The 17,442-nt window shown below is 37.2% G+C and overlaps 1 protein-coding gene across 1 annotated transcript in view; it reads right to left on the bottom strand.

Moving 5' to 3' along the window:
* Positions 1-994: 994 nt before the first annotated feature.
* tma16.L (translation machinery associated 16 homolog L homeolog) overlaps positions 995-17,442 on the bottom strand; it is a 50,645-nt gene continuing 34,197 nt past the window's right edge. Inside the window, 2 exon segments of the mRNA NM_001096063.1 lie at positions 995-1,370; positions 5,855-5,897. Of these exon segments, the coding sequence (NP_001089532.1) occupies positions 1,205-1,370; positions 5,855-5,897 (209 nt within the window). The 3' untranslated portion in view covers positions 995-1,204.

Here is a 17,442-nt window from a genome sequence, read left to right on the forward strand (position 1 = left end):
AGGAAAACAAACAGGGCAGAGAGGGGGTTAAATAAATAGGACAGAGAGGGAGAGAAAGGAGCAGTTCAGGGAAGGGAAAACCAGCAGTAAGGGTTAATAGAGGACTGCAGGGAAGGACTGTGAGAGACATCACAGACACGCCCACTCCTCCCTCATTGGCTGCTGCTCTATAGCTTATACAGAAAGAGCGGTAGGCTGCACCTCAGATACTGAAGAGTCTGAGACAGGAAGTTGCAAAGGGGGAGGGCTGAGAACAGTTTTCAAGCTAATACAGACGTTTTTTGATGCAAAAGGTATTAAAATAAAAACACTTTCTTCTATTTTACATTATTTGAAATGGTTTGATGCATTGTGAAAATTTATGCTATATGTCCCCTTTAACACTTTATAAAATTGCAAATGTGTAATGATGGCTACTAACACAAGTACTTAGCCAAGGGCACTGTGTAATTTTAAACAGATGAGTCATTCCATTTTATGTTGCGTTTATGCCAGGGTCATTGCATATTTGAACGACTTGGTTGACATTCTTTCAATCATATTTGGTTTCTCTCATTTTTAATGCACAGGTGTGCAAAACTTCAATATACTGTTTATTGGTACATGCAGAATTTTCTTTCAGTGTTCATGCTTAGATATGATTTGCTACAGTCTTATTTAACAGACGATGAGGTTGAAGAAACACGTCCATCAAGTTCAAACTTTCTGATGTATCCACCAGTACATCAGTCTATTGGAGCATATAGTACAAAATGTAACTGTTTAAATCTGATTTGTCTACAGATTTAGACAAACAATCATCAAAATGGGATCAAGCGTATAAAGAAGCAAATAACTGAATTGCTTTTAGTGCAGGTAACGACTTAGTTTTGTAAAAAATATAAAGTTTGTGACCAAATTTAGGTGCCAATTTGCCATTCTGAGATAATAATTTCAGGTCAACTGGAGCAATCATATGTGGAAATTTAACATATTAGTCATTTTCATACAAGGCTAAAGTTAAAACAGATTTATTTTTTCACTTGCAGTTATAGAGAGCTCCCAAGTCTGTATTATTACATTTTGATATGCATTTGAATTTCACATAGCTAGAAAGTTCATTTTTGGAAACAACGGCAATATTCAACACAAGCATCATGTCAAATTTAATTCAAAAATGAATTTCCCACTTTTTAGTTATTCATTAAAAAGGTCTGAGTGACTTTCAACTTTCTTGAAAATCAGGCATGGATTCCTCATTAGATCCAAGTTCATTTTCTATTTCATCATTGCTGCCTGGAACATCTTTATCACTTTTGGAAAGTGAATCGCTGATTGAAATTTTTCGCATTTTGATATTCGGCAGTTTCTTCATATCTAAATCCCAATCCCTTAAAAGAGGAGCAATAAATAGAAGCAAATAAATAAATTAAAAAGACAAAAAACATCACAGAATGTAGAGTATCAGAATCTGGATTTTGGATTTATTTGCAGAATTCAGATTTTGTTTGTGATAACCTGAAAACCCATGCCCAAAATAATTTTTCATACCCCTAAAAACTCAAAATAAAACAGTAAAAGTTTAAGTTGATATTATTATGTACAACGACCGACTCACATGGGGTGAATAAAAGGGATCTTGTTAGGTTCAAGTCTTATATTCAAGAAAGGAAAAACAAGAACACAGATGTGGATTGAAAGGAGAAAAGAGAAAGTACCCCGTAGGTTCCCTAATTGCTAATTATTGAAAACCCTTAATATAAATTTAATAGATAAATCAATTCATTAACCTGTAACCGATCAAATCATCAATTTAATTAATTATATGTAATAAACTTATGAACTGAATTTTTTTTAAAAAAATTATAAATTATTTGCATTAATTGTGTTCTGTGATTGTTGCTTATTTCAACTTAAATAATAAAGTGCTTTGTGCTTAGTAATTAATTAATGCCTCATTCATTGATTCAACATTATTCCATTTAAAAACCGTTAGATATTAGATTAATGGTGGTAATTCATTAAAGAATTGATCTATCCCCAAGATTAATCTCTAATAAATATAAAGTGCCAGGTGCCTCAATTGATTACATCAAATTATCCTAAAATTGATTAAATTATGCCACACAAATTAATTAATAATCAGATAGTGAATTAATAATTAAACTAATGAAGCGCTTGAGTTCATTGAAATAGATTGAAAAAGAAAAATAATAGATGGTGGAGCTGTCCCAAGATCCCCATCTCAATTTTTTCTAACTCAGGGACACCACAAAGTAAAGGCAGTCAAAGTATACTGGACTGTAGTCGTGATATTATTTTGAGCTAACTCATAAAGAGCTATCTAAAGGATAAGACCACAAATCCAGCAACCTTTAAGAGTATTAGAGAGAGAGAGAAAAGATAATGAATTTCAATGCCACTCCAAATCCCGGAGAGCCCCACCGAATAACCAGCTGCCCCAACTTCTATGAAAAAAAGGATCCTTCAGTGCTTTGATTAATGATAGGACTAAGGTGCACTAAGGTAAAAAAGAGTTCTGATAGAATTAAGAAAATTGTTTTAAAAAATAGCTTCAAAAGTTTAAATCTTGCCGACACGCGTTTCGCTAAAAAAGCTTTATCAAGGCAGCAAATATGGGTTTTTCTCCAAGACGCGACTATTTAAAGACTTCCGCGTATAATGGAGCATCCGTCTAAAACGTGATGACGTCACGAAATCCCACGAGCGTTCAACCGCGATATTGGTTCAACCGCGATATTGGTTCTTTGGATGAGCGAGAAAAGAGTCCTCCCTGACACGAATCAACGGTTGAACACTGACTTCATCACGTTTTAGACGTATGCTCGATTATACACGGAAGTCTTGAAATAGTCGTCGTCTTGGAGAAAAATCCATATTTGCAGCGCTCGATTAATTTAATTATTAATTCGCTATCTGATTATTAATTCATTCGTGTGGCATCATTTAATCAATTGTAGGATAATTTGATTTAATCAATTGAGGCACCTGGCACTTTATATTTATTAGAGATTAATCTTGGGGATAGATCAATTCTCCCTGGATTTAAGCATCTTGCACCTTTTGTTTTTTTAGTTAATGATTCACCGCCATTTACCTAATATCTAAAGTTTTTTAAATGGAATAATGTTGAATCAATGAATGAGGCATTAATTAATTACTAAGCACTTTATTATTTAAGTTGAAATAAGCAACAATCACAGAACACAATTAATGCAAACACTTTATAATTTTTTTTTAAAAATTCAGTGCATAAGGTTATTACATATAATTAATTGGTGATTTGATCGGTTAGAGGTTAATGATTTGATTTATCTTAAATTTAATTTAAGGGTTTTCAATAATTAGCAATTAGGGAAAATACGGGGTACTTTCTCTTTACAATCCATTTTTATACACTGACCCAGTCAGACCCCTGTATAAGTCCCAAATCTTAGAGGTATATCAGGTTTCTTCTCTATTAAGTACACAGTTGTGGTCACTGGGCAACACAGAACACAATGGTCATGTACTTCCACATAACAAGGTGATAAGTGAATTTTGGTCATGTCTTTCAAAGCTGCGGAATATCCACTATTATGGAACTAAGTTTATAGAGGACTGTCTTTGCTTACTCTTTAGATAACGATATGTTTATTTTTTGTACAAAACTGGCATGATCATCAACCAAAACTAATGTTCCAATTCTTTACCATAAACAACCTTCATTTGAAGTGGAGTATGAATACCATTACAGAATCAACAGACTACTTTTACTATGCTTATGGATCAACATTAATTTTGGGAAAGAAACGTGACTATGCATAGCAGATGCTATAATCAGGGAGGAAAGACAGTTCTGCCAGTGGGGCTTCCTTCTAAAGGGGAAGCTTTGGATGATCAGGTGTGGGTTGGGCGGATGAAGAGCATGTCAAAACCATATTGTCGTAGAGCAGGCACTCAAAGAGCAGTCTTTGCACCATTGTAAACCACGTGTAAAGGTTTGGAGGCCACTTCCATGTGTACCAAATAAACGTCTTGAGCTTTTACATGTATTGAATGCCTGCTCTACTACAATATAGTTTTGATCCACTTCCCTAGCTGAAGGCTCAGGGCGGTGCACTTGAGCGTCTTCCAAAAGGTGAGTTAATAAATCTATAACCTTGATCATTTGCATATGTTATTCATCAGCCTTGGCCTTAGAAGGAGAAGCATGATCAGTCATGGCATATGGGGCAGCAAAATTCCTGATGGGATCTGGAGATCTAAAGGTTTCTCGTGCCTGGCATACATTTTTCAATAGTGGACGTCCTACAACTAGGGATGCATTGAATCCACTATTTAGGGCGAATCCCAATCCTTCACGAAATATTTGGCAGAAACCAAATCCTAATTTGCACATGTAAATTAGTACCAGGAAGGGCCAAAAAACATTTTTATGGATTAAGATTCGGTTTGGCCAGGCACTTGGCTTCAGCGGAATCCTGTTGAAAAAGGCCAAATCCCGAACCGAATCCTGGATTGGGTGCATCCCTAAGTACAACAATACAAATTGCACAATAATGGGAGAATATGGTACTAAATTCAGAAAATTAAATCAATCTTAGTTCTATAATACTATGCTCATAACTGTTTGTGCATATGTAACTTAAAAGATATTTGGTCACTCAGCTCATGTATTTACACAACATTATTACATCTATGGAAGAAACTGCATCACCAAAATTCATTCAAGTGGCATTTTTCATAAGACACAAAGGAAAAGAAAACACATTACTGTGTTAATAGGTTCACCCCAAATTCTCACCCACAATAGCAGTCATTTATTATGCATTCTAAAGTCCTTGACTACATAACTGATAACCTAAGTGCAAACCCATCAGCAGTATGCAAGTAAAATACATATTGAATGCGGTGTTCAACTGCATTTAAAAACAATTTATTAGCACCTCACTAAAATATGCAAAGAACCATCGGCATGCAGTAAACATCACTTTCATATACATTTTGGAATTCCTTACTTTATATGATTTTTTTTTCCAATTCAATGTTTATTTTATTTCTTTATCATTTAGAGAAGGAAAAAAGGGAGGGGGACATTTCTAGTTAAAGGAACAGTATCATGAATTATTTTAATAAAAAATTTGTTTGCACTTAACGAAAAAAAACACACCAGCACACACATTTAACTTTACATTCGCAAAGACTTTTTTAAGAAACATCTTACCGATACTCCGCTTGCGCTCCTCTTCTGAAAAGGCGACATGGCAACGATCCATCTGGCGGCGCTCGATTTCTCCTCCCTGGCTATCTGCTATAGAAGGCAGGGAGGAGAAATCAAGCGCCGCCAGATGGATCGTCGCCATGTCGCCTTTTCAGAAGAGGATCGCAAGCGGAGTATCGGTAAGATATTTCTTAAAAAAGTCTTTGCGAATGTAAAGTTAAATGTGTGTGCTGGTGGGTTTTTTTTCGTTAAGCAGGCAAACAAATTTTTTTTATAAAAAAAAAAATATCATGTTACTGTTCCTTTAAGATACTGCAAAGAACGTTATGATGTAATGGAAACACAGTTCAATGACTTCAAAGACCTAGATAATGCTGCTGAGGGAAAAACATTACCTCCCCTATATACAGTTATATTCTCACAGTCAAAAAATAATGGCAGATAAGAGAAATTTCTCACATGCAGGAACTTTTCTTCTATACTCTGCACAAAGCTGCTTCTGAACCACTGCTTAAACAGTGTAGTTTCTGTAACTATCTTTGTGTCACTGTTTGCCTTCGAGTGATCTTTTTTTTTAAACCCAGGATGTGCAGAAGAGCAAATTTATTTAAAGAGCAAAAAAAAAACCACAAATCTGTTACAACCACTTACCTGAACACTTTCAGATTTCTGGAATTCACAATATCTGGTATTTCTAAAAAGGGCAAACAAAATAATAATATTAAGCTCTACATTTACTACATTATTTTTAAATAAATGACAATTATTTTGAGGACATCATGTAAAGGAAAATCAATAATAGATAAAAGATTGCTGATCAACAATTTACATCAATTATACTGCACATTGCTGTAATAAGCAACAGTACTTGACTAGACATAGCTCACAGAAAGAACAGTAGTTTATGGTTTGCGGGTGGAATTGACTGGAAAATGAAGTTGACAGCAGTACCTAAAATATAACATTTGATTTAAATTCCATTTGTCATAGCAATGATTTTGATTATGCCGATTGTCAGGCACTTGCTATCAATTATACATGAGTGGTATTAGGCAATTTAATATCAAAGCGATGAGCACTGCTTTCTGGGAAGCATATAACCCTGGGCAACTGTGTTTTACTATGCCCCTGATTTTGAGCCTGCTTTCTTGCTTTTCTCACATTTCTATTTTTGTTTTTTAATAGTAAGCAGAACAAAGTATTATATAAAACATATGCTACTTATAAATAATTATACAGCATACTTTTGTAATTGGTAAAACATCCTTTTAAAATCAAGAAAATGTATTATCCCAAATTCCTGGTCATGAATGCATATTCAGTAAAATATACTGCCATGGTACTGAGGCACAGGGAGTTTTATTTACCTGCACCTTCGGATCCTTTTGAAAGTGACTACTTCTTAACTCATTTCATTCTACTTAATTGACACAGCCACAGGGATTGAGGTGGCACCCTGAAGTGGGGCCCTCTCTGTTACAAATTGTGCACACATTTTTTTTTCATTTGGCATATGATATGCACGAGTAACAAAGCAGTCACACTTTAAAGGATTCAAAGATGGCGGTTTACCAGACAAGGACGCTGCGTCATAGCCATCATGTTCTATTAAGTTCTAATGTCATTTAGAAGAAATTAAAATCGCATAGCTGTGCTTAATCTATTTAAAAAGTATTTTCAGACATCTGAAAAAATCTCAACCACTTCACCTTAACCAAGCAAGCTTGGTATGTTTTAGAAAAAATGTGTTAAGATATCCCCAACAATGTACCATGTTATCAAAATATATCTGCAATCACTAACTTGTTTCCAATAGGTAGAAACATGCTCACTAGAAGTTAAATCCTGACATTTCTGCAATTCAATCCCAAAAGGCTGAGGTTCAATTCTGGCACAATATACCAAACAGCTGACATTTCGTTCTATTATACTGCACCAGATAGTTAGGCAAGCATTAGAGAGAGTCTAAAACAGCATGCCATTACTGCCATATACTCTATAGACATATAAACAAAAAAAAGATTGTCTATGTTCTGAAAAGCATTTTGAATCTATTATGCAAAAAAAAAAAAACAGGCTTCGGAAGTTCTGAAATGTCCTACTTCATTGCTATTTTTTATTGATTTGCTATTTTAACATCACCTTTCAAAAGCCTCTTGTTTATATTGATATTATATTATAAAACCAATGAACAAGGTTGATGTGTGGCAAGAACACATATTGAAAGAGCACTGTACAAAAAAGGAAATTAAAATGATGTAGTATAGGCAAATCCTAGCTGGTTATTAAAAAGAATTCTACACTGTTAAGTAAAAAAAAACTGCTGATGCTCTATTTACTGCATATCAGCTCCGAGTATAAAGGAAATAGAGCAGATCCCGGCAATACCAAAAACAAACAATCCAATAATTTGCTTTTGCCCCAAAGGACAACGTTATGTAACCCAAAACTACTTGTGCAATAAATATACATTATTTGCTTTGAGGATATTAAAGTTGTTCCAGATCACATTCTCAACTTCAATACTATCACCTTTCAATAGGGCAATTAGATTGTTCATTTAAATAGGTCACAGTCAGTGTGTGATCTTTGCTGCACTAGCACATTGCCTCTTATTTTTCCTTCAATAAATTCAGCCAGTGTGTTACAGTGGATATCTGGAAATTGCGCAGAATGAAAAAGAAATATCAATTCCAAGACATATAAATAAATATTCATTCTTTGAAAAAAAAAATAGATAAGCAAGGTTTGCAGTTTTGCAATCATAGCAACTACTGGGGGGGGGGGGGGGGGGTGACAAAATGTAAGGCACCAAACCCCCCACCCCAGTGATTATAATGGCTTACCCGATACCCCTGTGTGGTGCTCTTGTTAGAAGTAAACTTCACCCACCATGGGTATTTCTATAGAAGCTAATTTGCCACAACCTTCTTTGGTCTTGTTTTTCCGGCCCCATGCGGGCAAATTCATTTTACGTTTTTTTTTTTCTCCATTGAAGTTTGCCATTCACTCTACTGCACATGCACCAGTCTGTACCGGAATGAAGTGCAGACAGAAGAAGCCGAAGAAAGTGGCGACAAGTAACTTTTACAGAAATACCCTGGTGCACGTTAGTTTTTAGCAAACAAGAATGAACACCAGCCTGGGGTACCAGGTAAGTGATTATAATTACTGAGGTTGCTTAACAATTTGGCACCTCTCAGTGATTATATTGCGACTTAAAAATGGCTTGTGTATACAGCATATAATTATTAAAGGACAGACAATCTGTTATGCCTGCATGTATAATTAAAGAAGAATGAATGGTATAACAGTAGCTCAACAGAAGAAGATAGAGCTGACATGGCTGCCCTTCAGAGCATAGATTGGGGCATTATGCTTTCAGCTAAAAACACAGGACAGAAATGGTTGTCATTTAAAATTATATGAAATTGTTACTGTTCTCAATTTATTCCCTTAAGGAGTAAATGTAGAAGCACTAAGAATACCCCTATGTGGCTTAATATAGAAGTAAAGAGGTTTATAGGAAAGAAGAGAAAGGCATTTAAAAGCTGGCTGTTGGAACAGAAACAGCATTTAATAAATATAAACACTATAATAAAGGTTGTAAAACAGCAAATCGGAAGGCAAAAATAGGAAATGAGGAGCCCATTGCTGAGGCTAAGACTAATCCCAAAAAGTATATTAATAGTAAAAAGATCCAGGTTGAGAGTGTTGCTCCTTTAATAATAGTACCAGTATGGTTGTAACAGATTTGGAAAAGGCAAATGTGCTAAATCAGTTCTTTTCTTCAGTGTATACAATAGGAGTCAAGAGTTCCTAGGCTCAGTTTATAGCTGCACTCAGCTCAATCTAATCAGTGGCTGACTCAGGATATGATTCATAAAGCTTTATTTAAAATTAATGTAAACAAGCGCCAGGCCCAGATGGCATACACACCGGATTCTAAGAGAGCTTAGTTCACCTTTAGACTGGCCCCTATTTCTGATTTTCTCAGATTCGCTTTGATCTGGTATGGTACTTATGGATTGGAGAAAAGCCATGCAGTATATGGCAACCTTGCAACATGATCTTGACAAACTGGCAGTCTGGACAACTAAGTGGCAAATTATATTCAATGCGGATAAACGTAAAGTCATGCACCTGGGATGTAAAAATTAAAAAAAAAAAACAGGCTTCATCTTTACATTCTTTTTTTACAATCATCTAGTAAATTACCCTAATTACATAACTGGCGATTCCTCTAGTTTACACTTCAGCACCTGTTCGTATACTTTCATTCGTTATCAATTAAAAGATATATCACTTAATGCAGCCTTTCAATTAACATCATACTCTTATATTTTATCATTGTGATGTTTCATTGAACTTGGCATTATTCGCTGTGCCATGTATGATATGTAACTTAACCCTTAAAAGAATTGAGTCACATTTTGCCTAGAGATAAATATTTTTATCCGTGAGTCACATAGTAACATAGTAAGTAAGGTTGAAAAAAGACACATGTCCATCAAGTTCAACCTTTTTTTTTTTTTGTTTATTAACTACCTGCCAGTTGATCCAGAGGAAGGCAAAAAACCCATCTGAAGCCTCTCCAATTTGCCTTAGAGGGGGAAAAATTCCTTCCTGACTCCAAAATGCCAATCGGACTAGTCCCTGGATCAACTTGGACTATGAGCTATTTCCCATAACCCTGTATTCCCTTACTTGCTAAAAAGCCATCCAACCCCTTCTTAAAGCTATCTAATGTATCAGCCTGTACAACTGATTCAGGGAGAGAATTCCACATCTTCACAGCTCTCACTGTAAAAAAACCCTTCCGAATATTTAGGCGGAACCTCTTTTCTTCTAATTGGAATGGGTGACCTTGTGTCAGCTGGAAAGACCTACTGGTAAATAAAGCATTTGAGAGATTGTTATATGAGCCCCTTATATATTTATACATAGTCATCATATCACCCCTTAAGCGCCTCTTCTCCAGCGTGAACATCTCTAATTTGGCCAGTCTTTCCTCATAGCTAAGATTTTCAATACCTTTTACCAGCTTAGTTGCCCTTCTCTGTACCCTCTCTAATACAATAATGTCCTGTTTGAGTGATGGAGACCAAAACTGTACGGCATATTCTAGATGGGGCCTTACAAGTGCTCTATACAGTGGAAGAATGACCCCCTCCTCCCGTGACTCTATGCCCCTTTTAATACAGCTCAAGACCTTATTTGCCCTTGATGCCGCTGACTGGCATTGCTTGCTACAGCCAAGTTTATCATCTACAAGGACTCCAAGGTCCTTTTCCATAATGGATTTGCCTAGTGCAGTCCCATTAAGGGTAGTGGCTTGGATATTTTTACATCCCAGGTGCATGACTTTACATTTATCAACATTGAATCTCATTTGCCACTTAGCTGCCCAGATTGCCAGTTTGTCAAGATCCTGTTGCAAGGATGCCACATCCTGGATGGAATTAATTGGGCTGGATAATTTTGTGTCATCTGCAAACACTGATAAATTACTTACAACACCCTCCCCTAAGTCATTAATGAACAAGTTAAATAAAAGTGGACCCAATACTGAGCCCTGGGGGACCCCACTAAGAACCTTACTCCAAGTAGAGAATGTCCCATTAACAACCACCCTCTGTACCCGATCCTGTAGCCAGTTTCCTATCCACGTGCAAACGACTTCATTAAGCCCAACAGACCTTAGTTTAGAAAGCAGTCGTTTGTGGGGCACAGTATCAAACGCTTTGGCAAAATCCAAATAGATCACATCTACTGCCCCCCCACTATCCAGAATCTTACTTACCACATCATAAAATGCAATAAAATTCGTCTGACATGACCTATCCTTCATAAAGCCATGCTGATTGTTGCTCATAATGCCATTCATTAGGACAAAATTTTGAATGTGATCCCTTAACAAGCCTTCAAATAATTTGCCCACCACAGATGTCAAGCTTACTGGCCTATAATTGCCAGGCTGAGATCGTAATCCCTTTTTAAATATTGGAATAACATCAGCTTTTCTCCAATCCATAGGCACCATACCAGATGACAGTGAATCTGAGAAAATCAGAAATAAGGGCTGGTCTAAAACTGAACTAAGCTCCCTTAGAACCTGGGGGTGTATGCCATCAGGCCCTGGAGCCTTGTTTACATTAATTTGTATTAAAGCTTTTTGAATCATATCCTGAGTCAGCCACTGACTAGATTGAGCTGAACCATTCGTGCAGTTATTAAGTGAGCCTGTGAACCCAGACTCCTCTATTGTATACACTGAAGAAAAGAACTGATTTAACACATTTGCCTTATCTGTATCTGTTACAACCATACTGGTACCATTATTTAATGGAGCAACACTCTCAACCTGCATCTTTTTACTATTAATATATTTAAAAAACTTTTTAGGGTTAGTTTTCACCTCCACCGCAATTAACTCATTTCTTTTCTTAGCCTTCCGGATTGCTGATTTACAACATTTATTACAGTGTTTATATTCATTAAATTCAGCTTCTGTCCCTACAGATTTGTAGTTTTTAAATGCCTTTCTCTTCTTTCCCATTAACATCTTTACCTCTGTATTAAGCCACACAGGATGATTCTTAGAGCTTCTACGTTTAGTCCTTAAGGGAATAAATTGAGAACAGTAATGATTTAATATCATTTTAAAGGACAACCATTTCTGTTCTGTGTTTTTAGCTGAAAACCTAATGCCCCAATCAATGCTCTGTAGGGCAGCCCTCAAGGCACTAAAATTAGATTTTGCAAAATTCATGGTTTTTGTATATTTTAGTTTTTTGCACCAGACATTAAAAGATATAACATTATGGTCACTATTACCCAGGGGTTCAATGACTTGCACATTTGCTATAAGTTCTGGGTCATTTGAGATCACTAAATCAAGAATAGCATTTTTTCTGGTAGGCTCCTCAACAACCTGTGCTAAAAAATTGTCGTGCAATAAGTTTATAAACTTGTTCCCATTAACTGATCTAGCAGTACCGTTGCTCCAGTCAATATCTGGGTAATTAAAATCCCCCATTATCATTACTTTACCTAAACTAGCAGCCTTTTCTATTTGCATTAGGAGCTTTGTCTCTTCCTCCTCGCTTACATTAGGGGGTCTATAGCATACGCCTACAATTAATTTGCTGGATTCTTTACAATTGGTGAAGAACTCCACCCATACGACTTCTGGCCCCTCATTTTCTAACATAACCTCCTCCTTTATATGAGCTTTTAAATCCTGCCTAACATACAGACATACCCCTCCTCCTTTTACTGATATTCACTGATATTTACTGCCCAGTCATGCGACTCATTCAGCCATGTTTCGGCCACACCAATCACATCATATTTTCCTTCCATCACCAGCAGCTCCAGCTCTCCCATTTTACCAGTCAGACTTCTTGCATTTGTAAACATACATTTAATACTGGCACCATATTGAACATATGACATTTGGTCCTCCCTATCCTTAACAGTATCCCCAGCCAAATCTCCTCCCCCATTTTCCCTTTCTTTGCCCACTATCTCATCTAACCTGTCTACCACTGAATCTTTTACTGAACCCTCCCCCCCCACACCTAGTCTAAAATCTCACAAACATTGATGGACTACTACAGCCAGTATGCTGTAGCTAAACTGCAGCATAAAAGCATGCTGGAAGATGCTGGCAGTTGCAGTCTACTAGCAGCTGTGGAAAGCATGGCATAGAAAAAGTACAGTTTACAATAAAATTTAACAAAGCTAACTTTAGTAGAAATAGGGAAAAAAAATTATGAAAACTATTTCAGGATGAAAGCTTTATACATCCATAAATATCTTCTATCACCTCTCTGTATATATGCATAGCTATTCTCTAATTTGATTCACCATTGCTGGTTGCAGGAGAAGTCAATAAGAAGCATTTCAAAAAAATCTGCACTAAGGACGCTTCTTTCTATAAACGAGGGCCAATAATAAACCAGCAATCATTTATTCTGGTACGTAAAGGAACAGTCACATCAAAAAATTTAATTGCTTTAAAGTAATACAAATATAATGCAGTGTTGACCTGCACTGGTAAAATTGCTGTGTTTGCTTTAGAAACACTACTATACTACTATTGTTTATAGCAACCAGGGCCATATAGCCTTTTTTCAATTTCCATTTGGCATGGCTACACAGCAGCTTGTTTATATGAACCATAGTAGTGATTTTGAAGCAAACAGTTCAGTTTTCCAGTGCAGGGCAACATTAAATTATATTTTCTTTAAATTTACTTTAAAGGAAACCTGTCAGTTTTTCAGTTGTAGTGGTTTTGTAAGGAAAGAGTTAATGGTATTACATACATTGATTCTTTTTTGTAATAATGAAATGAATGCAGGGTTTTTAACAATGCGCACGCGACTTCACAAGATCCGACTTTGTGAAAGTCGGTGCGCATAGCCTCACGGGAAAATATGTAGATCTCGTGAGATTTGGTGAAGGTTGGACTGTGCACGCCGGAGCAGGGGGGTGTGTGTTCCGGAAGTGAAACACAGAGGAAGATGCCGGTGCGTCCGTCCTTATGTCTGTCTCTCTCTCTCCCTCTCTCCGTGTGTCTGTGAGCCCCCCCCCCCACTCCGTTCAGAAGCAGCACTGACTTCCGTCTCACAGCTGCACCGCACACATTAAAACGCCAGCACAGCTTCAAATGATTTACCTCGGACAGCTGCTTCCCAAAAGGCAATCGGTTGTGGCGCCCTGACACTGCTGCCTGCTGTTATTGAGGGGACGCAGGAATATTTAACACAAACGTCTCAGTGGTGTGGGGGTGTGGCATCATGACCCTTCACTCTTTCTGCTTGTGCACTGTGTCCGATCGGGAGCCCATTCACACACATAAGAGGTTAGGGGCACTGACCGGGAGGGACGGAGATCAGGAGGAGGCAGGGGGTTGTGAGTGGAAGTTCACCTATTGCCTCACATTATCTGCCTCTCACAATAACAGCCAAGCTCTCCGCACTCCGTCAGATTTCCATCCTCATTTTTTTGTGCTGCTTGTCACAGCATTTTGTGCTGCTTGTTGTAAGGATCAAGTGCAAATAAAGTTAAGTGACTGGGTGTGTGGGGAGAGACAGAGTGTGGATGTCATGTACGCCTCCTCCCCCGTGGCTTTGCTGGCTGGAGTCGGACTGTGTGGGGGCTGGGGAGACACAGAGAGGGAGAGAATGCCTGCTGCAGCCTGCAGTGTGCCGCCGCCCACTACGACCACATGGTAAACCTAATAACTAGGTAAACCTAGTCAGTCTGTGCTCCAATTCTCCAAAACTTGTCTTTTCTCTCTGTCTGTCAGAGTGCGCTCCAGAGGGGTGTAGGAGAGAGAGGGGATTGAAGCTGTTCTGCTGCAGAGTAGTGCTGTTAATAGAATGAAGGAGCTGTGGCTGAGCTCAGAACTGAGATGACACTGTGGCTGCTTTTTTTGCACAAAAATTTGAGCAAAAGAGGGGTCTGGATTTCATGTATAAATCACATAACTATCAATTTAATCAATATACATTCATATACAATAAATTATTTCAACCAATTAATTGCATTTCATTCTGAATTGATTCTATAAATAGGCAAATGCATGTAAGAGCTCTAGTAAAATTCATTGTGTCATTCATGATTTTCATATACCAAAGACCTGTTAAAAACAATTCTCCTGTTTATCAGTATAACCTGGTGGCACATAGCAGACATCAGAGCAGGACACTGGGCCATTCCCTGTACTAAGCACAATTCAGCAGGAACAGTCCCCTAAGTTTGCTCATAGCCTGTACAGAGAGATCCCATAAAACTATGGCAGCATAGGTATTCCCTGTACTAAGCACAATTCAGCAGGAACAGTCCCTAAGTTTGCTCATAGTCTGTACAGAGAGATCCCATAAAACTATGGTATATAGGTATTCCCTGTACTAAGCACAATTCAGCAGGAACAGTCCCCAGTTCCAGCTTTTAAATGTGGGGTCACTGCACCCATATAAAGAGCATTGCCTTGTAAGGATAAACATGTTATTGGTACTTTTTTTTTAATCAGACTCTTTGCGATTCAGATTATAATCTTTCATTCAAATCAATTCATAGTTGCTAGGGTAATTTGGACACTAGCAACCAGACTGCTAAAATTGCAAACTGGAGAGCTGCTGAATAAAAAGCTAAACTCAAACTGCAAATAAAAAAATGAAAAAAACAATTGCAAAGTTTCTCAGAAAATCCCTCTCTGCACCATATTAAAGGTCATATAATGCTGTTAATGCTGCACTGATTAACCCCTTGATATTAACGCAGTAATGTGTAATGTGTAGTTTCCAAAAAAATATATGCTTTTCTGGGGTGAACTTACTTTTTTCTATTTTTGCTCCCCACAAAACTAGATAAACATGATTATTTCCATCTTATTAGACACTTAGAAGCCTATATTTTTTTACAGAAGTAGAATTACACCAAAATTCTTGCATATTTTGAAAGTTCAGGTTGTCCTGAAAAAAACAATATATTGCTTTCCTTGGTAAACTAAAAGACCCCCCCCCAGGAAAGGCCCTTGGTAAAAACTGCTTGGCAGTAGATATTCGCATCTAGGGCAAAACAGCTGGCAGGGAAAGGGTTAAGCATGCATGAGATTTGGCAGTTTGGCACAGCCCACACACACTAAACAGAGGGGTCCTGTTTCAAGATGGCAGCACCTATGAAACACTTTTTACATGTAGGATATTTTCTAATCCATTTTAGATATAAACAAAAACAGTTGACTATAGGGTTTAACTAAGGAGGGAAAGATATATATTACTCATATCTCAAGGTGACAGGTCCTCTTTAAAACAATTTTTTTGGTGTTACTGTTCCTTTAAACCTAAATGGTTAGGATGACCGGACTTTTAAGCCTTCAGGAAGAAAGAATAATTCAATTGTAAATACAGGTATGGGACCTGTTATCCAGACTGCTCGGGATCTGTGGTTTTCCAGATAACGGATCTTTCTGTAATTTGGAATTCAGACCTCAAGTCTACTAGAAAATAATGTAAACATTAAATAATCCAAAATATGCTGGCTTTGCTTCCTATAAGGATTAATTATATCTTAGTTGGGATCAAGTACAAAGTACAGTTTTATTATTACAGACAAAAAGGAAATCATTCTTAAAGATTTGGATGAAAAGGAGTCTAGGGGAGACTGGGTTTCCAGATAATGGATCCCATACCTGTACCATATATGCATTTATAGGTTACTGCAGGAGATACATCAGGAGTATAATATTGTATATTATAAATATGCCCACTGTACAGTAAATGTTCACCATTATGGCAATATAGACACTAGAAGAACAAACAGGCATTTACAAAGAACTCTAAAGTCTAGATACTCTGGGAAACTCAAGCTTGAAGGTCCATTAGTGCTAGATTTAGATCAAAATTTATATTACTGGGATTATGTCTAAATGGCTGATAAAGCAGTATTTTCATATAACTATGACCTACTCACATGGAATCGTGAAAGTTTTATTCATGGCTACCTGATGGCCCTAACTGCCTTAAGCTGGCCATAGATGCAAAGATCCGACTTCCCCATGATCCGACCTGCCACTAACCATTCCGATCAAATAAAGTAGTAAAAACAGATCAGAAAGAACAGAAATTATAGGCAGCCGACAGAAATCTTTGAACGTGGGCGATCAACTAAATGACCTATCCCTGTGGGACGAAAAATGTCGGGACTCTGCACACACGGTCTGAAAATCGTACGAATCGAGGATTCGTACGATCTGATCTTTGCGTCTATGGCCAGCTTTACACGTCTATAGTCACCTACCTTTTTGAATGGAAAATATTTTGCATAGGCTGGAGATGTTGGCCTGGGATCACTTGAACATGTAAACTGATTTATTAGGCTGGACTAATGCATGGAACATAATAATTGGTCCACAATTTAATTTTCACTTATTTTATGAATTACATGTCTATTAAGCAGCTTTTTATGCTGAAATTCAAACTGACAGGATTAATGACACAAGCTTGTTATTTTTGTTTAATTTTCTTCACATCCAGGACCTCTCCGTCATTTTCATAGTTGCTATGGCCAGTGGATCAGCAAACTGAAAGTTTGAGTTAATACAGAGTTCATGAAGGTTAACAGTGCAATACTTTTCAAGCTCAACATATTTAAGTTAAAAGTTGGTTCTTAAAAGGGCCACTTCTATTTCTCCACTCTGTGCACATATTTATTATGATATGTAAGCG

The sequence above is a fragment of the Xenopus laevis genome, chromosome 1L (assembly GCF_017654675.1).
Source record: "Xenopus laevis strain J_2021 chromosome 1L, Xenopus_laevis_v10.1, whole genome shotgun sequence".
NCBI lineage: Eukaryota > Metazoa > Chordata > Amphibia > Anura > Pipidae > Xenopus > Xenopus laevis.